This window comes from Salvia hispanica, chromosome 1 (genome assembly GCF_029641045.1).
Source record: "Salvia hispanica isolate PSC_SH4W2 chromosome 1, Shi_PSC_v1, whole genome shotgun sequence".
Lineage (NCBI taxonomy): Eukaryota > Viridiplantae > Streptophyta > Magnoliopsida > Lamiales > Lamiaceae > Salvia > Salvia hispanica.
In genome coordinates this window covers 40126504-40153152 of record NC_142692.1, presented here as the reverse complement: position 1 = coordinate 40153152, position 26649 = coordinate 40126504, and the positions used below count along the sequence as shown (strand labels likewise).

The window sequence follows — 26649 nt, the reverse complement described above, 5'->3', positions numbered from 1 at the left end:
TTGCACGTGTCCCTTCCTATTCAACAAGATTTATAAGTTCCCACTTTCCAAAATACTATTAGTTAGCATATGGCAAGTTAGGGTGTCGAACCCACGAGGAACGGTAGCATCCGTTATGTATTTTCACACTTAAGAAAGGTTTTGGCGATGCCGTCACGCTCTAAATTGGGGGTGGGAACTGAACTACGAAATATAAAATAACACTTATAAAGCTAAGATTGAGAACTAAACATGCAAATAAAATACAATAAGAAGAAAACAATTAAACTGGGACGCAGAGTTGGCAATCTAATAAACTGGGCAACTTGGCAGAGAAATTAACACTTGGCGAGAATAAGAACATTTCGGAAATGAAAACAAAGTAGCAACTTGCATGAGCATTCCTAAGATTAGAAAGAAAAAGGAACTAAGTTAAAAGGCTAAGGAAGATAAACTAAGTGTTGGCTCCTAAAAGAAAGCTAGAAAACTAATTGACTCCTAAAAGCTTAACTAAATAAGGGTAAGTGTATAGTGTTTAAGAAAGTTAAGTGGCTGCCAAAAGTGAAAAGAAAGCATGTACTTGTTGTCTCCTAAACCCTATTACCCATGGTGTAAAATCAACGGATAAAAGCCTACAACTAATGGTTCTTCCACTTGACTCCTAAAAGCTGATCATGGTTCCTAATACTACACTAGAGGCACGAAAATGGATAAAAGCCTACAAGTAATTTAAGAGAGATAATATTATAGATAAGACTCTTCTCTACATTATTTTCTCTCTTACTTTACTTTTTATCTAGTTTAATTATTTATAATTATTTTTTTAAAACGAGTGTGCAAAATGAAATGCCTCTATTATTATGGAATGGAGGGAGTATAAAATAACACTTAAAAGCTAAGATTGAGAACTAAACATGCAAATAAAATACAATAAGAAGAAAACAATTAAACTGGGACGCAGAGTTGGCAATCTAATGAACTGGGCAACTTGGCAGAGAAATTAACACTCGGCGAAAATAAGAACATTTCGGAAATGAAAACAAAGCAGCAACTTGCATGAGCATTCCTAAGATTAGAAAGCAAAAGGAACTAAGTTAAAAGGCTAAGGAAGATAAACAAAGTGTTGGCTCCTAAAAGAAAGGTAGAAAACTAGGATAGTGACCCTTAAAAGGCGGTCTAAAAGTAAATTATGTTGGAACATTTTAATATGGTCCAACATAATAGTCTAAAGATTGTATAATATTTATGGCTATTTATTGATTGACACGATTACGTGATCTACTAAGGTTATATAATTTATAGGGTCAAACGATTATCTATAAAAGTATGAGGACTATTGTGCAGATACTACTTTGGATAACTTTAATTTTGTTATGGGTGAAATTATAGTTATAATAAAGTTAGGGACTTATTCCTAAATACATGGTTATGGTCCCCAAGTGCAACTCTATAAATAGGTCAATTGATTCTCATTCCTATTGATCAGACGTAATATCAAGACTCTACAGATTACAGATTCTCTGTAATCTGTGAGAGAGCGTTGTCACTTGGAAGACTAATTTCCGTACTTCAGAATCATCAATAACATCATGAATCCGAATCCATGTACGCTTCTGCTTTATGTTTATCAATCGTATTCGACATGTGTGATTTATGTGATGATTTATGTGAATCATTAATTTGATTCCAACAATTGGTATCAGAGCCAATACATGTTGGAACGAATTGATAATTCGTTTATCTATGATTCTTTCATTGTTTGGATTCAATTTATGAAAATTATGTGTTCGAATTGTCCTTGGGATTTGTTGAACATGTTGGTGTTGTTCATAAATTCCACCGTTTTTTTTTTCTAACGCGAAGGCAAGATTTCTTTTGACAAACTATTGAAGAAATTTTCGATCGAACGAAAATTTGAAGTAATTGGTTTATGAATTAAGAGTTAATAAGCGTAAAATTTTTTACGATTTGAGCTTTTGAACAGGTTTTCATGTCCTTTTGACGAATTAATTGGAAGAATTTCACAACAAAATGTTTATGTGGTTTCTTCAAATTTTCTGCACTCATGTGTGCTAAAAAAGGCCTGATTAAATATTTGACAGTTTTAATTTTGGTTTTTCATTCGTCTAAAATTGTTTGAATCTGTCAAATTTTTTATGAAATCAAAGTTTATTTATCTGATTTTCAAAATTCAGTTTTCAATTAAATCTGACTGCCTTCCATTTATTCCGGTGAACGGCGACGTCGCCAAGTCTCCGGCAGCGTCGCAGCGGTTGACGGCGGTGAAACAGTGCCTTATTTCATGAAACGGCACGACTGTAGTTTTGAAAACTGTTTTCAGATTGCGTTTTTATTCTTTTAACGTTGAGTAGCAGCATATTTTTATTTATTTGGGCCACCTAAAATCAAATTTCGACAGGGCCGTCTTTTTAATTTAATGGGCTAAAAAAAATAAAAAATAAAAAATAAAAAATAAAAAAAATTGTTGCTATTTATTCTAATTTATTATAGTTGTTTGTGTGTATCTGTACAAACAAATACTTAAAACAATTGATTGTTTTAGTTATGAAGTAGTAGTAATTAATTAAATAATGACTTTAGATTTTGTTGTCTATTATTCTAAAAGAATTAATTAAAGCATTAACTCGCTAAAGTGGGCTCTGATGTGTAGATTAATTTTATTTGGAATGTAGAGGTTATGTGTATACTTGAAATACATGCGAATAGTTAATCGGCCCAAAGGAAGATTGTTATTTGGCCGTGTTTCTTGTGTACTTTGTGGTAATAATATGAGATTATCCTTAAGTCATTGTGGACTCTAAGTCGGCCCAAAGGAAGACTTATTGTTTGACAGGAAATGATTATCTATATTTGATTACTACGTATTAAGATGTCACTTGCAAGTTAATTATTTTGTCCAAAGATGAAATTTTAATGTTGTGCCGACATCTTGAAATGGGAATTGTCATTATTTAATTTATTTACTTATTATTTACGTGAGCTAATTATTGTCCTACTTGTTATATTTGTTCTTTGCTAGCTCAAGAATCTGCTAAAAGGCAATACCTATGCATCATGGAGAAGCAAGGTATTGATTGGTTTGGGGATTGCAAATTTAGACTATGCACTTTGGACGGAGCGACCCGCCCCTCTTACTGATGAAAGTTCCGATGAGGATAAACGGACTTTTGAGAGGTGGGAACACTCCAATCGCATGAGTCTTATGATTATGCAACATGCCATCCCTGAAAACTTTCGCGGTACTGTCCCGAAAGAAGCAACTGCTAAGGAATTTCTCGAGGCCATTGATATGAATTTCGCAAGCAATGAAAAGGCCGAAACGGCTTCATTGATGCATAAACTTGTGACTATGAGGTATAATGGCCGAGGGGAAATTAGGAAGCACATTATGGAAATGTCAAACACTGCTTCAAAGCTTACGGCACTTAATTTGACGATCAGTGATGATCAACTAGTGCATTTGGTTATGATATCTCTTCCTCATCAATTTGATCACTTCAAAGTTAGTTACAATACTGTGAAGGATAAATGGACATTGAATGAGTTGATTTCTCATTGTGTTCAAGAAGAAGAGAGATTGAAGCAAAGTAAGACAGAAAGTGCTCACTTAGCAACAAGCTATAGGGGTAAACGAGGAAGAGACAAGGGAAAGAGGGTTCTTTCCGAGTTCGCTAAGGGGAAGAGGATTCTTCCTGATTCCTCCAGAAATGTTGTGGGTCATCTGCAAAACAGTTTAAGAAGGAAAAATCAGCTTCAGTTTGCTTCTTTTACAAGAAAGATGGACATAAGAAGAATGATTGTGAAGAATATCACGCTTGGCGCGTGAAGAAGGGTACATTTTTCACTTATGTTTGTTCAGAAGTTAATTTAGCTTCTGTACCTGGACATACTTGGTGGATAGACTCTGGTGCTACTACTCACATAAGTGTGTCCATGCAGGGTTGCCTCCAGTGCCGAAAGCCGATTGATGCTGAAAGATTCATCTATGTGGGCGATGGCAAACAAGTTGAAGTGGAGGCAATAGGCACATTTAGATTATTACTAAAAACTGGTTGTTATTTGGATTTAGAACAGACATTTGTTGTACCGTCATTTAGACGGAATTTAATTTCTATTTCTGTATTGGACAAATTCGGTTATACTTGTTCATTTAGAAATAGTAGATTTAGTCTTTATCTAAATTCAACTTTGGTTGGCACCGGTTCTCTTTCTTATGGCGATAATCTTTATTTGCTTAATACTATTACTTCATTTAATGAAGCTCTGCATGTGAACTCACGAGGTACAAAGCGTAAATTAATAAGTGAGAATTCTGCTACAATTTGGCACAAACGTTTAGGTCATATCTCCAAACGGAGAATAGAAAGACTTGTGTAAGATGGAATTCTTACCATTCCCAATATGGCAGACTTTCAAGTCTGTGTTGAGTGCATTAAGGGGAAACAAACAAATATTACGAGATTTGAAGCCAATCGGACTACAGACGTCTTAGAACTTATCCATACAGATATCTGTGGGTCGTTCCCTACTGCATCTTGGAACGGTCAACGATATTTTATTACGTTCATAGACGATTATTCCCGATATGGTTATTTATATCTCAAAAGTGAAAAATCTCAAGCACTGGATACGTTCAAGAGTTATAAGGCCGAAGTTGAAAATCAACTTGGAAAAAGAATTAAGAACGTCAGATCTGACCGTGGTGGAGAATACTATGGTAGATATGATGGCTCGGGTGAACAACATCCAGGACCCTTCGCTAGATTTCTTGAGGAATGTGGAATCGTCCCACAGTACACTATGCCTGGTAGTCCTACCATGAATGGTGTTGCTGAAAGACGAAATAGAACCCTCAAGGATATGGTTAGAAGCATGATCAGTCATTCTACTTTGCCAGAATCCCTTTGGGGAGAGGCACTTAAGACCGCTACATACATCCTAAACCGAGTTCCTACTAAAGCAACTGTCGTAACCCCTTATGAATTATGGACGGGCAAAAAGCCCAGCTTAGGTCATTTACATGTTTGGGGCTGTCCAGCAGAAGCTCGGCCTTATAGGCCACACGAGCATAAATTGGACTCTAAAACGGTAAGTTGTTATTTTGTAGGTTATCCTGAGCGGTCTAGGGGTTTCAAGTTCTATGTTCCCACAACTAGATCATTTTTTGAGACGAATAATGCAAGGTTCTTTGAGGAAGTTGAGTTTGGGGGGAAGATGGTATAAAGAATGTTGTCTTTGAAGAGGAAGCGATTTCACTTCCCTTCATTCCAGAACAAGACGACACTCTTGTAATTTCTGTTCCACCTCCCGAACAACAACATGAAGAACAACCTCAACCTCCTCAAGAACATGATGAAGAAGTGCGACTAAGGAGATCCACTAGAATGAGGAGACCTGCAATATCTACGGATGAATATATTGTATATCTCCAAGAGCATGAGGTAGATATTGGAGTGATGGAAGATGACCCAGTCACTTTCTGTCAAGCCATTGAAAGCCCTAATACTCAAAAGTGGATCGATGCTATGATTGAAGAGATTAAGTCTATGCAATGCAATGACGTTTGGGATCTTGTCACATTGCCTGAAGGTGCGAAACCCATTGGTTGCAAGTGGATTTTTAAGACCAAACGGGATTCGCAAGGCAATGTGGAAAGATATAAGGCTCGTCTTGTAGCAAAAGGCTTTACTCAAAAGGAAGGCATCGATTTTACCAAGACTTTCTCTCCAGTTTCGACGAAAGACTCATTCAGAATAATCATGGCACTAGTAGCTCATTTTAATTTGGAGCTACATCAGATGGATGTAACTGAAAACTTTGTGTCTGGTGACCCAAAGAAGATGGTATGCAAACTTAAGAAATCCATCTATGGTCTTAAACAAGCGTCTCGCCAATGGTATGTTAAATTTCATCAAGTTGTTGTCTCATTTGGTTTTGAGACGAATCCTGTTGATGAATGCATATACTATAAGTTCAGTGGGAGCAAATTCATTTTCCTGGTTCTATATGTCGACGACATTTTACTTGCTTACAACGATGTAGATTTATTACGTGACACCAAGAAATTTCTTTCAAGAAAATACGAAATGAAAGATCTTGGTGATGCTTCTTTTGTATTAGGAATCCAAATACATCGGGATCGTTCCCTAGGTGTACTTGGATTATCACAAAAGAGCTACATCGATAAAGTGTTGGCAAGATTCGGGATGAAAGATTGTAGACCAGGAGATACCCCTGTGGCTAAAGGTGATAAATTCAGTTTGAATCAATGTCCCGAAAACGAGCTTGCAAGAAAGGAAATGGAATTACTTCCCTATGCATCGGCTGTGGGAAGTCTTATGTATGCACAAGTATGCACGCGTCCGGATATTGCGTTCATAGTAAGCATGCTAGGCAGATACTTGAGTAATCCCGGTATGGATCATTGGAAAGCAGTTAAACGTGTTTTGCGGTATCTGCAAAGAACAAAGGATTATATGCTCACTTATAGGAAATCGGATCAGCTTGAGATCATTGGGTATTCTGATTCGGATTTCGCGGGATGCCAAGACAGTCGTAGATCCACGTCAGGTTATGTCTTTATGCTCGCCGGAGGGGCTATATCTTGGAAAAGTGTTAAACAAACATTGATAGCCACCTCTACAATGGAAGCAGAATTCATAGCTTGTTTTGAGGCATCACAACATGGAGTATGGTTGCGAAACTTTATTTAAGGACTGCAAATTGTGGATAGTATTGAAAGACCACTCAAGTTATACTGTGAACTCCAACAACAACAGGAGCTCGTCGAAGTCTAAACACATTGACATCAAGTTCCTTGCTGTTAAGGATAGAATTCAGAGTAGACAATTGCAAATTGAACACTTAGGTTCGACTTCCATGCTTGCGGATCCTTTTACTAAAGGTTTACCGCCTTCGGTCTTTCATGAGCATATATTTCACATGGGTATTCGACCTTGTGATACTTTGGTTTAGTGGGAGTTTATGTTCATCTATGTAATAACATTGAATTTCAGTTATATTAAGTGCACTTTAATTACTTTGGTTTTAGTTACTTTGAATTATGATTTGGTATTTTCTAATCTCACTACAGTTTCAGAGGACCAGTTGAAAATAGACATGCAAAAGATCACATAGCATGTAATTTTCATGCTGCACACTCATATTTTGATTTGTGTTGCTAGATGTGTTGATATTTGTGATCACTGATGAGTTTAGTCATGTATACGTGTTGTGACTTAAACTTCTTTGGTTCTATATTAACATGTTTAGTAGACCGGATCGGCAAAGATGATTAATATAAATAGTTAGCGCGCAACTTTAGTAATGTACAATCATTTGGTGACTTTTATGTTGGCCCAAGTGGGAGATTGTTGGAACATTTTAATATGGTTCAACATAATAGTCTAAAGATTGTATAATATTTATGGCTATTTATTGATTGACCCGATTACGTGATCTACTAAGGTTATATAATTTATAGGGTCAAACGATTATCTATAAAAGTATGAGGACTATTGTGCAGATACTACTTTGGATAACTTTAATTTTGTTATGGGTGAAATTATAGTTATAATAAAGTTAGGGACTTATTCCTAAATACATGGTTATGGTCCCCAAGTGCAACTCTATAAATAGGTCAATAGATTCTCATTCCTATTGATCAGACGTAATATCAAGACTCTACAGATTACAGAGAATCTGTGAGAGAGCGTTGTCATTTGGAAGACTAATTTCCATACTTCAGAATCATCAATAACATCATGAATCCGAATCCATGTACGCTTCCGCTTTATGTTTATCAATCGTATTCGACATGTGTGATTTATGTGATGATTTATGTGAATCATTAATTTGATTCCAACAAACTAAATTAATTTGATTCCAACAAACTAAACTAATTGACTCCTAAAAGCTTAACTAAATGAGGTTGAGTGCAGTGTTTAAGAAAGTTAAATGGCTGCCAAAAGTGAAAAGAAAGCATGTACTTGTTGTCTCCTAAACCCTATTACCCATGATGTAAAACCAATGGATAAAAGCCTACAACTAATGGTTCTTCCACTTGACTCCTAAAAGCTGATCATGGTTCATAATTCTACACTAGAGGCACGAAAATAAGAGTAAATTAAAGACTAAATGGCTGCTACACAACTAACCAAGCAAGAGAAACACCAAATCATCAATTAAACTACCTAAACGTGCATTGAAAACTCCAAATTAAAAACTGAAACTTAAAGACTTATTGAAGAAGATAAAGAAAACTTCATAACACATAAACATGCTGAAAGAACACTCAAGAACCGAGCTCATCAAACTTATGCAAAATCATACAAAAATCACACCCGACGAGGTGCCGAAAACACACAACACATGGCTGGTTTTTTTGAGACTTTTCTAACTCCTTCTCCACGTTTTTTAACCATAAACTAACTAAGAAAATGCTTGAGAAACTGATTTTAAAAGCTTGAAAGAAGTTTTAACTAAACAAGAACATAGCAAATACTAGAACTAGTCCACAAGCTAAAAACCGAAAATAAACAAGAACTAAACTTTAAAACACACTGAATACACAAACACTTAGAGAAATTACTACTTGAAATAAGCTTTAAAAACAATTCCAACAACAACAACAACTAAGGCTAACAAATGTACAAAAGAACTCCACAAGTTAAGAACAAGCAACTAGAGAAAATAAACACTACTACTAAATTACTACTACTTCAACCCATGATGAACAATGATCTTGGCAACCTTGAATTTGAAATCTCTCTTCTTAAGGAAGAGAGAAAAGTTTTCTAGAGAGAGAAATAAACTAAAACTAAACTAAAGAAAGTGATAGAGTGACTAGTGGTTAGTTCAAGTCTTTTTAATACATATATCCAATAAAAGATATTCCCCTTCTTTTTTACTCTCCAAGGGCAAATATGGGAGTGTGTAGCAAGTGGGATACATCCTTGATAAGTGTGTGGCAGTGGCTTTAGTCATTTTCCCGTCAGGTTCAAACTGGCCAGTCCAACAGCTTTGGCAGTTTGGGTCTTCTTTGCCTTCTTCCTTCACTTTTTTCCATTCCTTGTCATTTTGCCCTATTTCTTGGATGTTTTCCTCTTCGTGCCTTCATTAAGCAGCTTCCGAACTTAATGATCGATTCCCTGTGAAAAAACATCATTTTCATGCAAATATTCAACATATAGTGCAAATAGTGATCAATTCCGAGTGACGAAAACTAGCCTATCAAGCAACTAGACAATGTTAGTGCTAAAAATATTATTTCAAAGTTAGTATTAGTAATATGATACTATATACTAGCATCAACTCAATCCATAATAAGCCCCCTGGATGGGTGAGTATGATTCTTTATCCATGGGGTAGTTTTTGTGGATTAAAAGTTGGTACACCTGAAATTATACATCAATGTATAGGTCATAATCAAGCAATCTGATTTCTTAAGCCTTCTTAGTTGCATAATCCGAAAAGAAAAATGTGATCATCATAAGCATATCACACACTACAAAAAAAAGGGTGGTGAAAGAGCCGTTGATATTACAATTAAAAATCTATATTTTTGAGATATGAGCAATATGAAGAACATCAGATCAGTAGCATGTTTCTTATACATATCATAATTGATTCCCCTACTAAAATAATGCAAATCTACGATAGATTCAAAGCTTAGTACAACCATCTTAATAAAATTATATCCAACTACACAATACTACTATGTTACTATCAAATACAGAATAAGATTTATATTATTTGCTCAAACCTCAAGGTAATCAATCATCTTGTTTTTGTGCGATTGCATTTTGCAACAAGCTTTCCTTCCTCTGTTTTTCTAGCAAGAAGAGATCTGATAAAAATGGGTAGCCATTTCGACAGGGTTGTAGGCCTCAAAGGAGTACAGCCAAGAGCAGCAGATACCACTGCCACGGTACGTTGTTACCATTAATTATGAATTTTCCTTATACGAATTCGGATCAGGGACAATTCAAAAGAGCAGAACTATACTCTGCTCTTCTGTGCTCGGCATGTGCCTTCCTCTCATCTCCAAACTTCGAATTCCAGGGCCCTCCGATGCAGATGATATACAGTGGTTTGCCATGTATATTGAACACAATCAAATTATTCCAAATCTATTTATATGAGTTTGATTATTGTGAATTTTAGGGTGCGTAAGATTAATGTATCTTTGATTATTTGGATGAAAACAGAATTCCTTGCATATTATGAATGCAGTATAAGTCAAGTTGAAGTCAATAGCATTCATAAAAATGACAGGAGACAGAATTATTTGCCCAGGGTCCATAATGAGCTGGCTGTCACTAATGTCATTTGAAGATCAACTTATCTATCTGCATTTGCGATTTGCGACGATGAGCTTTACTTTCTTTGTTTTTTGACATCTGAAAAAAAAATGGCTTACAATCTTCAACCACTCATCACAATTTTTGAAGGAATCCTTGATCCTGACCAAACACGGTGGATTGTTGAGGAAAACAATCCACAACTCCAATCCCTCCTTGATAAAGCTACTTCTCTTCAGCAACTCCTTGATAATGTAGGAAAACATGGAACATGTGGGAAATTGGAAAAGGCTAGGCCTTTGGCCTTTCATTTGGTGTAACCTTCAAATACATTATGAGTTGTCTTAATGCCTAGACCTTTGAGGTGGCCTCCAATATACATTATGAGTTGTCTTAATGTCTTAGTGATGTCTTCAGCTCGATGGAGTTTTGGGAGGCGAGAACCGAGCAATGCAATGCTCCTATATGCGAACTAGAATGCTTGAGAGCTTAGAGAGAAGAGATGATAAATCTTCAATCACTAAAATAGACAGCCAAATCAGAGAAGTAGCACATCGAGCTGAAGACATCATTGAGTCCTACATGGTTGATCAAATGCTCACCGGATCTAATTGCGTCATATTCACTTTATCCCAACCAGATCTGCATCAAGTAATACAAGATCTTGATTCTCTTATAAAGCAAGCGGAGAAGCTCGTGGAGATGGAGGATGAGAAGATGCTTCGAGAACCTGATTCTTCTGTGGAACAACTGAAGCTCGTGGAGGATAAGAAGATGCTCGTGGTGGGAATTGATGGAGATCTGATGCAGCTCAAGGATCGGCTGACCCGTTTGGAGAAGAAGCTGGAGATCGACCCCATCGTTGGTATGGGTGGAGTAGGTAAAACCACTCTCGCTCGAAAGCTTTATGAAGATCCTTTAATTGTTGATCACTTTGCATATCGTGCTTGGACAACTGTCTCACAAGATTACAATATGCGGCAAATCCTCTCAAGCCTTCTTCGTTGCATAACTGGAAACGAATGTGATCAACCTTCTGACAAGTTAAAAGATGTTATATAAGAGCTTATTCGGTAGAAAATACTTGATTGTGTTAGATAATATATGGAGCACCAAATTCTGGGATGAGATGAGGATGTACTTCCCAGATACCAACAATGCTAGTTGCATTGTGATCACCACTAGGGAATCTGATGTGGCGAACTATGCTAACTCTTCGAGTCTGCAACATCAGGTGCGGTTGCTTAGCGAGTCTGAAAGTTGGAATCTGCTTCACCAACTTGTGTTTGGAGAAGAGGGGTGCCCTCTTGTTTTACAAGAGATTGGTCGAAATATCTCCATGGACTGCGGTGGGCTTCCTCTAGCTATAAGTGTGATTGGAGGGCTGCTATCTACGATCAAAAGGTCAGAAGATGCTTGGGGGAATAATGTAATAGTAGCAATTTCCGAATCAGATGAGTGATGCTATAGTATATTGTCTTTAAGTTATAACCACTTGTCAAATCACTTGAAACCATGCTTCTTATACATGGGAGCTTTCCCTGAAGACTACATGATTAAAGGCTCCAAACTTGTACGTTTGTGGGTGGCAGAAGGATTTGTAAAATCAAATAGGGGAAGAAGTTTGGAGGAAGATGCAAAGGACTGGCTAAGGTCTCTAGTCGAGAGAAATCTATTTTTGGTAAGTGAATACAAGATGAACTCAAAACCAAAGAGTTACAGCATGCATGATATGTTGAGGGATATATGCATCAGGAAATCTGCTCAAGACATGTTTCTAAACGGTCCCAACAAGTTCACAACCTCTAATCCACGCCGCCTAAGTTTACACAACTCAGACGAATTGGAAGATGTTAATGATTCAACAGAGTCAATGTCACTAACTCGATCAGTTATATTCTTTGGTTTTTGGAAGGCAGAGTTTCCATCTGGTGCATTTTCGGCGGCAAGATTGCTAAGGGTGTTAGACTTAATGAATATGCATTGCGATAGTTTCCCAACTGAAATATTTGAACTTGTCAACCTACGCTTTTTACGTGTCTGGTTCCTTTCAAGAATACCGTGAGGAATATCAAGATTGTGGAATTTGCAAACCTTGATTGCTCCTAATTCCAAGTTTGATGAGCCAGTTGAGCTATGGAAGCTCTCAGAGTTAAGAAATGTCGAGGTGTGAGGAATTGAGTTGTTAAAAGATGCGGAATGGAACTATAGTGTCATGAAGAAGCTGCAAAAGATTTCATTTGATTTTTCTGAAGTGGAGGCAACAACTTGGGATGGTTTCCTCAAAAGAATTCCAAATATTAAAGAGTTGTCAGTTATGGAATACCTCAAAACTCCATCAACGGCAATAGATCTTAGCCAACTTCACAAGCTCGAAAGTTTAAGATGCAGGTTTATCAGAAGTATATCCTCTCCAGACGGGTCCGGTCGTCGTTGCAGAGTTATATTTCCTTGTAATATTAGAAAAGTAGTTATGGTTAGATGTGAAATGATTTTGGGAGCGTGGAGGACTCGTGTGTACTACATAAGATGGAAGTGCTCAGGATGATTAACTGCCGATTTAAAAGCGAGGAGGAGACATGTGATGAAGAGTGGGAGTTGGCAGATGGAGATGAGTTCCCCTCCCTGCAGGTTCTATATCTTGAACATTTGAAGATTGTGCGTTGGATAGCCGATGAGACTATTTAGACTAAACAGACTAAAAAATACTAATAAGAATAAGATCAAACTGCTCTCATCCAGATGAGAGCAGTTGTGTACACTTACATTTGAAGATTGAACATTTCCCTAGACTCCGCCACCTCCGTTTATTGTACTGCGGTGATCTAAAGGAAATCCCAAGCAACATTGGAGAAATCCCAACACTCCAATTAATCGAGGTACAATATTGCAGGGAATCTGTAGTGGCCTCAGCAGAAAGGATTGTGGAGGAGCAATCTGAAAATGGAAACAACCATCTCAAACGACGCATCGTAAAATATGACTGAGCCGTGATCGCACTTCCAAAAGGTGATTAACCATTTCTTTAACTTGGAGATTTTGAATGCTAAGTTGTACTACTTTGCAGCACTGTGATTTTCATGCGTACACTTTTCAAATCCGAGATTAATTCCATAAAAATGAATGCTGAAGTTTTAAATAAGGATTTTTTAGTTTGTAGAGTTATAATTAGGAGCGAGAAATTAATTATTAGTTTTATCGATTTTATTAATTTATGGAATATTTACCATATTAACAATAATGTAGTACATGGCACAAACTCTATTGGCAAATAAAAAAATACACATGTTTTTTGAGATTTTTTTCCTTCAAAACACACTCTTATTTGGAGGATTTTATATTCTTCCGAATGGTCTCTTGTTTTCTACCTAACCTTTTATAGCAATAGGAAAATATTACGCCATAATTATTGGTGCAATTGAGAGAGATTAAATGATCATAAAATTTGGTTTAGTTTTGGTTAATAATCCAATATTTAAAAACAGCTATTGTATTGTAGCTGTTGCATTTTTCTTAATTTTTTCACGATGGAAAAAGATTTGAAAAGCCTGAAATGGTTCTCGGCCCTAACAATAATACATCTAATACAGACCCAATTTGATTTTTAGGGCCCTGTTATCCATTTATTCAGCCCGAAAACATTCGCTATCAGCCCGAGTAGGATTGTGAGAAATCAATTTTTTTTGTTTATATTCCAAATTATTTCATATTATTAGTTTGACATTAGATAATTAAAATAAAGGTGAGTCAATTAAGCCCAAATATTGTTGTTGATTTTTTGGCTTGTATCAAGAGCCTGAATAATCCGGTAAAATTAAAGGGTTGGGATTGTAGTTTTGCAACCGAATATAGAAACAAGTTATTAGTCTGATTTTCATACTTTGATTTTTTCTTTTTCAGTCCACTTGGTTTCAATTTTTAAGTAAATTGATTTGTCGATTTTAGTTAAGTTTGAGCAAAAAACCGAACCAAATACCAAATGCTCACCCCTAGCGGTGATCAAGCAAATTTTGCAGGCATTAATTGATGGGAAGTAGGTGTCAATTACTACTGTATAATTAAACATTGTCAGCTTCTCCTGCTTATGTTCTACTCACCTTTCAGAGCTTGTTGGTTTCTTCCTTGATGCTCTCTCTCTACTCGGCATACTTGAAGGTGAACGCCATCAGTTTGTCTCTTATAAAGATTGATCTCTCCTGGCTTGTTTCGATTAAGTTTTGCATCTAAACGACGATCACTATATGTTATTGATGTTTGTTGTGAGTTTGTCGAGTTAGTCTGAGTCTCATCTGAGTTTACTTGCCCACGGACTGGTGTCTCCTTCATTGTATCTTCATATTGGATTGGTATTTCGAACTCTAGAGATTGGAAGCTCAATCAACTCATTCGAAATTTGCCCCCTGGATGGGTGAGTATGATTCTTTATCCATGGGATAGTTTTTGTCTGAATTACTGCCTACATGATCAATGTATCTTTGTGGATTCAACGTTGGAACAGCTGAAATTATGTGTCTAGCTGTCTCCTAATAAAAGTAGGTCCATTTAGGCATTCGCAAAAGCAATGGTGATTCTTTTATGGAGCATTGTTTTTCATGAGAGAAAATATAGGATCAACTTTCTGTTTCACCACTTGGAAGACACCCGTACGACTTCCAGCTTCTGAATCACACTCAGCCTCTGTTTAACATAACTAAGCTTGTACCTCTCATCCTATCATTCATCACTCATCAATATTTCTTGCATTCGTTGATAGATTGAAGTTAAGGTACCCTTAATATGGTGTTGTGTTTTATCACCATGCGAGTTCAGGGAAAAGCCAGTGGGAAAAACCAATTGAAGAGGCTCCTGCTGCTGTCTTTGCAACCTCACCTCTTCTCGTTGATTGTATAGAGGCGTTTGACGAAACAACGGGTATGTTATTATCAAGAAATTTGATTTCTTCTTATATGTCCTTGAAATTGGATATTGTTATCTGGTATTCTCTGCTGCTTAGGAAGTTGCAAGTCAGTGATACCTCTGTTTCACTTAAGTCAGTAAGTATCACCAAAAGATCAATGTGTTGTCAATTATTTGCATTCTCAGGTCAAAAGTATTATTATAACAGGAAGACCAATGTGTCACAGTGGGAGCATCCAGGAGCACAGCAGCAGGTGATTCCACAGCGTTATGAGACGATGGTATCCCATAATGCAATGGGCGGAAATTTGGAAGATAAGGCATCCCCTTTTCCTAGGTGCTTGGGATGTGGTGGTTGGGGAGTGGGTCTGGTGCATTCTTGGGGTTATTGCAATCACTGCACTCGGTACTTTAATTTCTAAATTATTTTACGGTTGAATGTTGATGGTTGAATGTTGATTATGGTGATACTAAATTTCATATTGGGTGTTTAATATTGTTGCTTGCAGACTACACAATCTTCCACAAGGCCAATACATATCAACATCTGAGAGTCATAACCAACCAAATAGTGTTGGAAATCAAGTGAACTGGGAGAAGAAGCCACCCCACCCCAGCAAAGGTGATATTTCCCCTTCTATTTTGTTGTATGAATTTGATGTGATATTTTTGGACGTAGATCCAATTGCATGTTAGAGCGGTTATGAATTTGACGTTATATTATCTGCTGTCAAAATGCTATGATTTTGAGGGACTGATACAGGTCTGATACGAAACCCCTGCCCTGGAAAAGCTATAAGAAGTGTGCACACAATGACGAAGATGACCTGGACCCTATGGATCCAAGTTCGTATTCAGATGCTCCTTGCGGCTGTTGGTATGTTACGTTTCTTATATCAAGTAGTGTAAAATTACCATAATGTTTACTTTACCTTATCGTGATAAGATAAGTAGCCTGAAAATGGTTTCTCTATGAATATTCTTAACGAATTCATGGTCACCGTTTCTCAATGAAGAACATATCAGAGCACTAGCATATTACTTTTACAGATCGTTATTGATTCCCTTACTAAAATATTGCAAATCTTGGACAGATTCAAGGCTAAGTGCAGCCACCTTGATAATATTACTGGTAACTACACAACATAATACGCAAATAACAATTTAATATTGTTTGCTCAAGTAAAGCCTCAAGGTCATCAATGCGTTGTTGAGTTGTTTAGATTCAATCACATCTTGTTTTTGTGCGATTGCATTTTTCAACAAGATTTGCTTCCTTTGTTTTCCAAGCAAGAAGATATCTGAAAAATGGCTTACAATCTTCAACCACTTGATAGTCGATGGTTTTTACGGTGTCGGGTGTGTTAAATGCAAGGGAGTGCGTCCAACTGATCAGGATGAAAATCCCAAACTAGCTGAGTCGGTTGGCACGACAACCGGAACCTGGTATCAAATAAATTTCCTCAACCCACTTCTACTGGTTGGTATAGTTGAGTTAAGGGTCGAATCCCAGGAGGATGGACACGTTCGGATAACTGTGGTGATGTTCCTGGGTGGTTTTGGTTAGCTACCACGCTTTTGGGGTTGAGATTCTACCTAGGCGGGAAATAAATATGGTACTCTACTGACTAGTGGGCGTGAAAATAACAGACATGTGGTTGTGTTCGTGAAAATAGGGGACAAGGTATCTCAAAGACATGTGAAAAGTAAACAGTTACTAAATGAGGAAACTTAGACAACAGGGTATATCTGGTGGATGGGTGGCTTTCTGACAGGTCTGAATGGTACAACTGAAAAGTTAAAACAAAAGTAAAAAGTAACCCAAAAGTAAAAGTGGTCCAGCAAAAGTAGATTGCGATGTTTTCTTCTTCAACAAGTATTAACAGAAAACAATATGAACACAAACTCTATAACTAAACTCAGATTTAAATTCAAACTCAAGATCCATTAATTAAAATGTTCAACTTAAGATGAACAGTTGAAACTGCAGATTACTTCTACTGACTGACATGCAAGGTGGTAATATCTACGCGGAACAGGAAACTCATGCACGAAAACGTAAGCTGAAACATAACTACAACTTTCGATCAACAACTTCAGATCTAGCCTACTCAAATGAAAACACATGCAAACACTTAGAAATTAAAGGCGATAACTAGATCTGACTTTCCTAGGCAGAACGAAGCAAATTCAAACCAAAGAGACATACGAAATAGAAACTTCATAACTTAAACGTTTGGATCTTCACCAAGTACTTCAAAAGGCAACAAAGATAAATGTTTGCAACAGATCCAACGAAGAAAGCAAGTAAAGAATAAACTAGAAAGCGAGTAACGATTGTTTTTGCCACTCTGGGCGGTGAAACTGCTATACTACTACAACGAACTGGCTGGAACGGTGGTATGATGACTTCTCCAGTAGACTTCTGGATATCAAGTGACCATAGTTGTGGCGAGGAACGAGAAACTGGACAATGCTGAAAGACTGATCTCTAGAGAGAATTCTACTAAGTGTAGTGGTTGGACTTTTTTCGAACTTGGAACTCTCTTCTCTCTCTCCAAGTGGCTTCTTTTATAGGGAGGCTTGCCCTTGCTTTTAGGGTAGACTTCCTTCACAATTGGACTTTTCTACCCTTGTTTATGATCATCCCAGCTATCCTTCTTCTCCATCTCGAGCCTTTTTTCTGGCATGCATCCTGGTCAGTATTGCACCCTTCTAGCGCTCTTTTCGTCTGCGTAGGATCCCTTAATCCTGCACACTTAAGCAATTGTTTTGCAGATAATACATGCATTACACGACATACTGACCAGTAACCAAGGCTTAGAATACGACTTATCACCACTCATCACCATTCTTCAAGGAATCCTTGATCCTCACCAATCACGATGGATTGTTCATGAAAACAACCCACAATACCAATCCATCCTTGATAAAGCTACTTCTCTTCAGCAGCTTCTTGATAAATCTTCACTCACCAAACTAGAGAGACCCAAATCAGAGAAGTAGCACATCAAGCTGAAGACATCATTGAATCCCGCATGGTTCATCAAATGAAATCCGGATATGATTCCGCCATATTCACTTTTGTCACACCAGATCTGCAGCAAGTAATACAAGATCTTGATTATGTTATGGAGCAAGCGGAGAAGCTCGTGGAGATGGAGGATGACAAGATGCTTCGAGAACTTGATTCTTATGTGGAACAACTGAAGGGGTGTGAATAATAAGATGCCGTCTAGCAGTTCATCATCGAGTGTTGTGGTGGGAATCGATGGATCTGATGCAGCTCAAGGATAGGCTGATCGGGATGCAGACAAAGCTGGAGATCGTCCCCATCGTTGGTATGGGTGGAGTAGGTAAAACAACTCTCGCTCGAAAGCTTTATGAAGATTCAATGATTGCTTATCATTTTGATTATTGTGCTTGGACCATTGTCTCACAAGATTACAATATGCCGCAAATTCTCAAAAGCCTTCTTCGTTGCATAACTGGAAACGAATGTGATCAACTTACTAACGAGTTAAAAAATATGTTGCATAAGAGCTTGTTCAGTAGAAAATACTTGATTGTGTTAGATGATATATGGAGTACGAGATTCTGGGATCAGATAAGGATGTACTTCCCGGACAACAACAACAGGAATCGCATTGTGATCACCACCAGGGAATCTGATGTGGTGAACTATGCTAGCTCTTCGTGATACGAACTCACGTGGCGGACCCAAGATGAGAGACATGATGAGGCGGCTTCGGGATGGGCTTGCAACTTTCATTCAAAATTCCAAGCGGGAGGAGGAGCCTAGGATGACGGAGGAACCAAAGTTGAGGATCGTGCTGAAAAACGAGGGCCGACCAAGGTTTCCAGAGAAAACGCCCAGGCCGGGAATTTCGCGCACCCGGGCCGGGAATCACCCGGGGACAGGGAAAACGCCCGGGTCGGGAGTTTCGCGTGTGGAAAAATGCCCGGTCGGGCGAAATATCCGATACTTAGATTTTGTGGGCCAACTTTCTAATTTTGGGCCCCTAGTATAAATACCTCTTGATGTCATTTCTTTTCCTTAGATTTTTGCTAAAATTATATGCTTGAGAGCATTGTTCCTCTTGAAGAGGGTTTCCTATCTAATTCCTAGATTTAGGTTGCTTGTTTCATCAATTCCCAGTGAAGTATGGATCAAGTATAGGTATGCTTCAAGGTTTGTGGTTTCCCTTGAAGATCTAGCCATGGATGCATTGTTAGCTATGTTGTAAGTGCTTAAATTTGCTTCATCAATGACTATGTATCCCAATTTCCACATTATCCAATGTTATTTCCTTTTTTGTTTATCTTAGTTGCCTTATTTCTTGTTGGATTGCCTTTTAATGATTAATAGAAAATCTACTTCACAAAAATATTAGATCAATCACCTACAATTTGGGTTTTCCTTGGGAAATGGATCTTGTAATACTTGGATCCACATCATTTGGTATCTAGAGCCTAGTACCCACTAGGTGTTTGATCTATTGTTGCTTTGGGTTGGCTTATTTTTCCTTTTGTTCTTTGTTTTGCCCTGCTTTGTTAGGATTATCGGATTGATCAATTGTGCTTAGATTAAGCTGAAATTTGGTTTGTATGATCTATGTTATGTGTCCTAGCTACCTGCAAAATTTCATCGAAAAATTCCTTCGTTTGCCCAGTTAACTGTGGGGATTAACATCATTGCCCTGTTTTGGCATAGTTGGGGAAAACCATATAAAACATATCCAATTATCAAATCTGACTATATATGGCTATTTTTCCCTTGATCTTGACTTGTTTATGAATCTACCCACCAAAATCCATCCAAATTGGGCGTGGGGATCAATACCAAAAAAATTCATAAAGATCAGCCAAATTTCTTTCATCCCATGTCTTGTTTTCTTTTCTTTGATTTGTGTGTGTCTTGCTTAATGCCTTGAACCTACTTACAACATCTTGAACCTATTTGCTTGTTGCTACTATGTGTTTATGGCTTTGTCTTCTTGATTTTTGTTTGCCAAGGAGTATACCTTGATTGATCCACCTCAAAAACCTAAATCTTGGAATTGGAGTTGTGAGTGTGAGTGAATCCACCTTCTCACAATATTCTCAGTCGTTGTCGAGAGTTATTGGGGAGTGAATTGAGGGGAGTTTGGGACATCAAGGTTGAATTCATCTTCTTAAATTCTCTTTTCTTTTATTACTAACCCCTAGGACTAGTTCCTAGTGTTTGTTTGATTTGTAGGTACTTGCTCTATGCCTCCTCGTACCCGGGCTAACAAGATGGGGGACATCCACGAGGAGGAGGAAGGGAAGAAGCGGGCTCAAGTAGTTCCAAACTCGTTCGTGATCTTGTGAGCATGATGGCTCAAATGATGAAGGAATTCAAGCAAGAGGTGATGACCCAAATGGAGGTTCGGGCAAGAGAATCCATTGCTCGGTCAAAAGAATCTGAAGCTCACATGCTTGCCGCCCAAAACACTATATTTGAAGAGTTCAACACTTGGAAGGGAGAGCGGGGGACGAGGCCTCCCACTCCTATGGGCAACGTCGTGCCTAATGAGGTTCCGGAGGAAAATGTTGAAGAGGAGGAGTATGAGGGGTGGCAAGGAGGGAATGTACGGGATAGGAATAACAATTTGGAGAATGGAAGGTTTGGGGGGGGGGGTAATGGAGTCAATAGGCGGTTTGGAGGAGGAAATGGGGGGTATGGTCGTTTTGGGGTAGGAAACCAATATGGAGGGATGGAGCCTTATGGGGATAGATTTAGGAGGGATAGGTACTATGAGGAGGAGCCCCGACCGAGGTTTGATGATCCGACCAAGACCTTGAAACACAACCTACCCGAATTCCATGGCAAGTTTGACCCCGACACCTACTTGGAGTGGGAATCTCAAGTGGAGAAAATCTTCTCCCTCCACAACTATTTCGAGGGTGACAAGGTAAAGATTGCATTGGGGGGTAATTCTAATACTTGGTGGAATTATGTGTTGAGGAAAAGGAGAATAGCTAGAATGGGGGGTGTGCGTTCATGGGATGAGTTGTGCCGAATCATGAAGGAGTCCTTTGTACCTCGGTTCTATTATCACAAGCTTCGAGGGGAACTTCAAGACCTAAGGCAAGAAGATGGAGAGCTCACCTATTACTCAAGGCAAAGCACCGTACAAGGCATCTCCAAGCCCAAGTCCACAATCTACAACAATAATTCCTCTAATTCTTCAACTCCAAGAAACTGTGCATCGCATCGCCATATTCAACTCGACACAAGTGCAACGATACGCAGCCTCATTCAATCAGTCTCAGCAAGACCATCACTGCCATCCCCTCTCTTGAATATTTGAGTGAGATGCAAATTCAGCAGTTTTTTACGTTGAACTGCTCCTGGGGACGGATAAGGCCGCTGCTGGAAAAGAGGGTCCTGGAATTCGAAGGACACATTAATCTTTTTGTGATACTTACTGAGTTAAGTGAAACAGAGGTATCACTGACTTGCAACTTCCTAAGCAGCAGAGAATAGCAAATGACAATATCCAATTTCAAGGACATATAACAAGAAATCAGATTGCTTGATTATGACTATATTATATAAATCAAACAGGCTGAGAGGAATAAAGAATCTTAAGGCTTCTAATTTGTACCACCTTCCTAACTTAGTAAGGTGTTCAATACTTTGAAAAAAATAGCAATTCCAGTCAATGCCAAACTAGATTTACATTTACTAGCACATAATCAATTAAAGTTGACGGTCAGAAGTAGCTAAACATGGTAAAAAATCTGCATCTTATGGCGAAGCTTTTGACCTCTACAGCAATAATTCCTCTACTTCTTCAACTCCATTTTGAGGCTACTTTTCTTATCACAGTAAGGGTCTGCTCTTTTAACATGCAATTGGATCTATGTCCAAAAATATCACATCAAATTCACACAACAAAATAGAAGGGGAAATATCACCCTTGTTGGGGTGGCTTCTACTCCGAATGCCCTTGATTCCGACACTCTTTGGTTGGTTATGACTCTCAGTATTGGCTATGTGGAAGATTCTAAAGTCTGCAAGCAACAATATTAAACACCCCATATTAAATTTAATATCACCATGCATAATCAAAATTACTATTATTGTTCAATGCAAAATTTAATAAGATAAACCGTAAAATAAATTTAGAAATTAAAAGTCCATCAGAAACCTGGATTTACCAATATGCAATAAGCAAAGGCTTGTAAGAAAGTACCTGTTGTACACTTGGAGAAATCTAGCTGCTACTACATTTAAATATTGATCTATTGAATTTGTTCTAATTTTCCAACAAAACTATCAGTTTGTTACGATTTTGTAATCAATTAAGATTTTGACAATGACATAGCTTGATTACTTATTTACGAGATATTATAGGCATCAACCAAAACGACATATTTTACTGTTTAATATTGCAATATCTATCCCATGACAACAGAGAATTCAAGGACAACACAAGATCAAACCATTCGGGGGCATCTGATTCTTCATCATAAGTCCTGGTCCTGGCCCTCCTCTTTGGTGCCTGATACAATACATTATTACAACATCACTTGAGATTATTAGCATCAGCATTAGCATTAACAGGGCATTAATATCATTACTACTGAGCATTTTCATCAGTTTTAACACAGCATTATCAAAATCACAGTGCTGCATACAACTTAGCATTCAAAACCTTAAGTTAAAGAAATGGTTAATTACCTTTTGGAAGTGCCATCACCAGTTGGATGTTTTTTTTATACTGAGTTTGAGATCTTCGTTTCCGTTTTCAGATTGCTCCTCCACAATCCTTTCTGCTGACGCCACTATGGATTTGCTGCATCGTTCTAACACGATTAATTGGAGTGTTGGGATTTCTCCAATTCCAATTGGGATTTCCTCTAGATCGTAGCAACTATACAGATGGAGGTGGCGAAGCCTAGGAAAATTGGTCTCATCGGCTATCCAACGCACAAGATCCAAACCTACGAAACATAGAACCTGCAGTGAGCGGAAAACATCTCCATCTGCTAACTCCCACTCTTCGTCACATGTCTCCTCCTCCCTTTTAAAACTGCAGAAATCTAGAGTGAGCACTTCCAGCTCATGTAGTGCACAGAGAGTCGTCCACGCTCCCAAAATCATTTCACATCTAATTAGAACTAGTTTTCTAATATTACAAGGAAATATAACTTTGAAACGACAAGGGAAGCCGTCTAGAGAGGATATAGTTCTGAAAAAACTGCATTTTAATATTTCGAGCTTGTGAACATGGCTAAGATCAATTTCCATAGATGTAGATTCGAGGTAATCACGAATTGACAACTTTTTGATATTTGGAATGCTTTTAAGGAAACCTCCCAACTTGTTGCCTCCTCTTCACGTAGATTCAATGCCATCATTTGCAGCTTCTTCAGGACACTGTAGTTCATTTCCCTATCTTTTAATAACTCAATTCCACGCACATTGAGATATCTTAAATCACAGAGCTGCCATACCTAAGACGGCACATCCAAATTGCAAAAACGAGCAATCAAGGTTTGCAAATTCCACAATCTTGATATTCCTCTTGGTATAGTTAAATCACCATAGATACCTAAGAAACGTAGGTTGACAAATTCAAATATTTCAGTTGGGAAACTATTGAAACGCATATCCATTAAGTCCAACACCCTTAGCAATCTTGCCGCGAGCAATGCACCAGATGGAAACTTATCCCACCAAAAACCAATGCATATAACAGATCGAGTTGGTGACATTGACTCTGTTGAATCATTAACATCTTCCAATTCGTCTGATGTGTGAAAACTTATGCGGCGTGGATTAGGGAATGTGAACTTGTTGGGACTATTCAGAAACCAGTATTCAGCAGATTTCCTGATGCATATATCCCTCAACAGATTTCCTGATGCATATATCCCTCAACATATCATGCATGCTGTAACTCCTTGGTTTTCCATTCTTTTTGTATTTTCTAACTAGAAATAGATTTCTATCTATTAGAGACTTTAGCCAAACCTCAGCCTCTTCCTCCAAACTTTTTTCCCCGTTTGATTTAACAAATCCTTCTGCAATCCACATATGTACGAGTCTGGAGCCTCTAATCTCGTAGTCTTCAGGGAAAGCTCCCATGTATAAGAAACATGGTTTCAAGTGATTCGGCAAGTGGTTATAACTTAAAGACAATATACTATAGCATTGCTCATCTAATCCAGAAATTGCTGCTATTACATTGTCCCCAATTTTCTTCCAAACATCTTTTGATCTTTCCATCTTCGATAGCAGCCCCCCAATCACACTTATGGCTAGAGGAAGGCCACCGCAATCCTTGGCGATCTTTCGACCAATCTCTTGTAATACAAGAGGGCACTCCTCTTCTCCAAACAAGAGTTGGCGAAGCAGATTCCAACTTTCAGACTTGCTAAGCAGTTGCACTTGATTCTGCGACCCCGAAGAGTCAGCATAGTTCGCCACATCAGATTCCCTAGTGGTGATCAGAATGCGACTCCCGTTGTTGTTGTCCGGGAAGTACATCCTTATCTCATCCCAGAATTTGGTGCTCCAAATATCATCTAACACAATTAAGTATTTTCTACCAAACAGGCTCTTATACAACATATCTTTTAACTCATCAGTATGTTGATCACATTCATGTCCAATTATGCAACGAAGAAGGCTTTTGAGAATTTCTGGCATATTGTAATCTTGTGAGACAGTGGTCCAAGCACGATATGCAAAGTGATCAACAATCAATGGATCTTCATAAAGCTTTCGAGAAAGAGTGGTTTTACCTACTCCACCCATACCAACGATGGGAGTGATCTTCAGCTTTGTCTGCATCCCGGCTAGCCGATCCTTGAGATGCATCAGATCTGCATCAATTCCCACCACAACACTGGATGATGAACTGCTAGACGGCATCTTCTTATCCACAAGCTTCAGTTGTTCCATAGCAGAATGAAGCTCTCGCGGCATCTTAGTATCCTCCATCTCCATAAGCTTCTCCGCTTGCTCCATAAGAGAATCAAGATCTAGTATTACTTGCAGCAGATCTGGTGTGGACAAAGTGAACCTCACACAATTAGATCCGGAGAGCATGTGATGAACCATGTGGGATTCAATGATGTCTTCAGCTTGGTGTGCTACTTCTCTTATTTGGCTGTCTAGTTTGGTGAATGAAGATTTACGATCAAGGAGGTGCTGAAGAGAGGTGGCTTTATCAAGGAGGGATTGGAGTTGTGGATTGTTTTCATGAACAATCCATCGTGATTGGTGAGGATCAAGGATTCCTTCAAGAATAATGATGAGTGGTTGAAGATTGTTAGCCATTTTTGCAGATTTCTTCTTGCTTGAAAAACAAAAGAAGCAAAGCTTGTTGCAAATTGAAATTGCACAAAAACAAGATGATCGTTGACCTTGAGGCTTGAGCAAATAATATTAAACTGTGTATTCGATCGTAATATAGTATTGTGTAGTTGGATATAATTTTATTAAGATGTTTGTACTTGGCCTTGAATCTATCCAAGATTTGCATTATTTTAGTAGCGCCCTACAATAAATTGAAAATAAGTAGTACTACATCATTAATATAAGGGGTAACTGCTTTTAAAGTCACCAACTTTCCCTGAATTCCGGTTTTTCCCACGAACTTTAAAAAGTTCGTGTAATGTCACGAACTTTATTGTCGGTTGTCATTTTCCCACGTCAGGTTTTCCGGTCTTATTCAAACTATTCGTTTCCTATTAAGACAATGTCCAAATTCTTTTATCTTACTATCATTATCTCCGCCTTTGAAATAGCTTCGTGTGGGTACCTTGTACGCTTCAATTGGCACTCGGATGAAGAAGTTATGGCCATTATGATAGTACAAGGTCGCACAAAGTTCGCAGCCTTCATCAAATGGCCATAACTTCTTCATCCGAGTTCCGATTGAGGCGTACAAGGTACTCACGCGAAGCTATTTCAAAGGCGAAGATAATGATAGTAAGATAAAAGAATTTGGACATTGTCTTAATAGGAAACGAACAGTTTGAATCAGACCGGAAAACCTGACATGGGAAAATGACAACCAACAATAAAGTTCGTGACATTACACGAACTTTTTAAAGTTCGTGGGAAAAACCGGAATTCATGGAAAGTTGGTGACTTTAAAAGCAGTTACCCCTTAATATAATGCTTTTAAAAATAAAATTATACTCCATTTATAAATGCAAAGATCCTTGTAATACTCCATATTTTACTAATGTTTTCACATACTATAACATTTTATCTAATCTATAAAAATAGAGAATTTGGGAACTACAAGTTTTATTATGAAATTGGTAAAATAAAAAATAAAAAGATTAAGTGATTAATTGGACAATGAGACCCAATTCATTAGAAATAATTAAATAAAAACTTATTGAATAAACTAATTTTAGGAGAATCCAAAATGGTAAAGGTGGACTATTTTTTAAAAGGGTT

General features: G+C 37.9%; 4 protein-coding genes and 1 pseudogene across 17 annotated transcripts; 4 read left to right on the top strand and 1 right to left on the bottom strand.

Annotated features, from left to right (window-relative positions):
• Positions 1-685: 685 nt before the first annotated feature.
• Positions 686-3826, top strand: LOC148933782 (uncharacterized). Its single transcript, XM_089061484.1, has 2 exons — positions 686-703; positions 3020-3826. Exons 1-2 carry the CDS (start codon positions 686-688, stop codon positions 3824-3826), a joined length of 825 nt encoding a protein of 274 aa, XP_088917610.1.
• A 5798-nt stretch (positions 3827-9624) lies between these two features.
• On the top strand, positions 9625-16427 carry LOC125220963 (uncharacterized). 13 transcript variants are annotated; one of them, XM_089063134.1, is made up of 8 exons: positions 11362-12932; positions 13195-14709; positions 15111-15212; positions 15295-15334; positions 15406-15603; positions 15707-15819; positions 15961-16074; positions 16292-16427. In XM_089063134.1, the coding sequence occupies exons 2-8, from the start codon at positions 14706-14708 to the stop codon at positions 16363-16365; spliced, it is 645 nt and encodes a 214-aa protein (XP_088919260.1). In that variant the 5' UTR covers positions 11362-12932; positions 13195-14705; the 3' UTR covers positions 16366-16427. The 13 variants fall into 13 exon arrangements, 4 of the variants coding, with proteins under 4 accessions (XP_088919260.1, XP_088919259.1, XP_088919258.1 ...); XM_089063133.1 differs by having other exon boundaries at positions 11362-13310; positions 14406-14709; XM_089063132.1 differs by having other exon boundaries at positions 11362-14709.
• Positions 11830-12366, top strand: LOC125220696 (putative disease resistance RPP8-like protein 2). Its single transcript, XM_048122847.2, has one exon. It carries the CDS (start codon positions 11830-11832, stop codon positions 12364-12366), a length of 537 nt encoding a protein of 178 aa, XP_047978804.2.
• Positions 16428-18468: 2041 nt separating the features above from the next.
• On the top strand, positions 18469-18897 carry LOC125220697 (putative late blight resistance protein homolog R1A-3). The gene has a single exon (XM_048122848.2). The coding sequence runs from the start codon at positions 18469-18471 to the stop codon at positions 18895-18897; it is 429 nt and encodes a 142-aa protein (XP_047978805.2).
• A 2990-nt stretch (positions 18898-21887) lies between these two features.
• LOC148933781 (putative late blight resistance protein homolog R1B-16) lies at positions 21888-25701 on the bottom strand (annotated as a pseudogene). The gene is made up of 2 exons (XR_016134651.1): positions 22909-25701; positions 21888-22729 (listed from the first exon to the last, which is right to left on the bottom strand). The product of XR_016134651.1 is annotated as a putative late blight resistance protein homolog R1B-16 (transcript).
• Between the last annotated feature and the right edge of the window lie 948 nt (positions 25702-26649).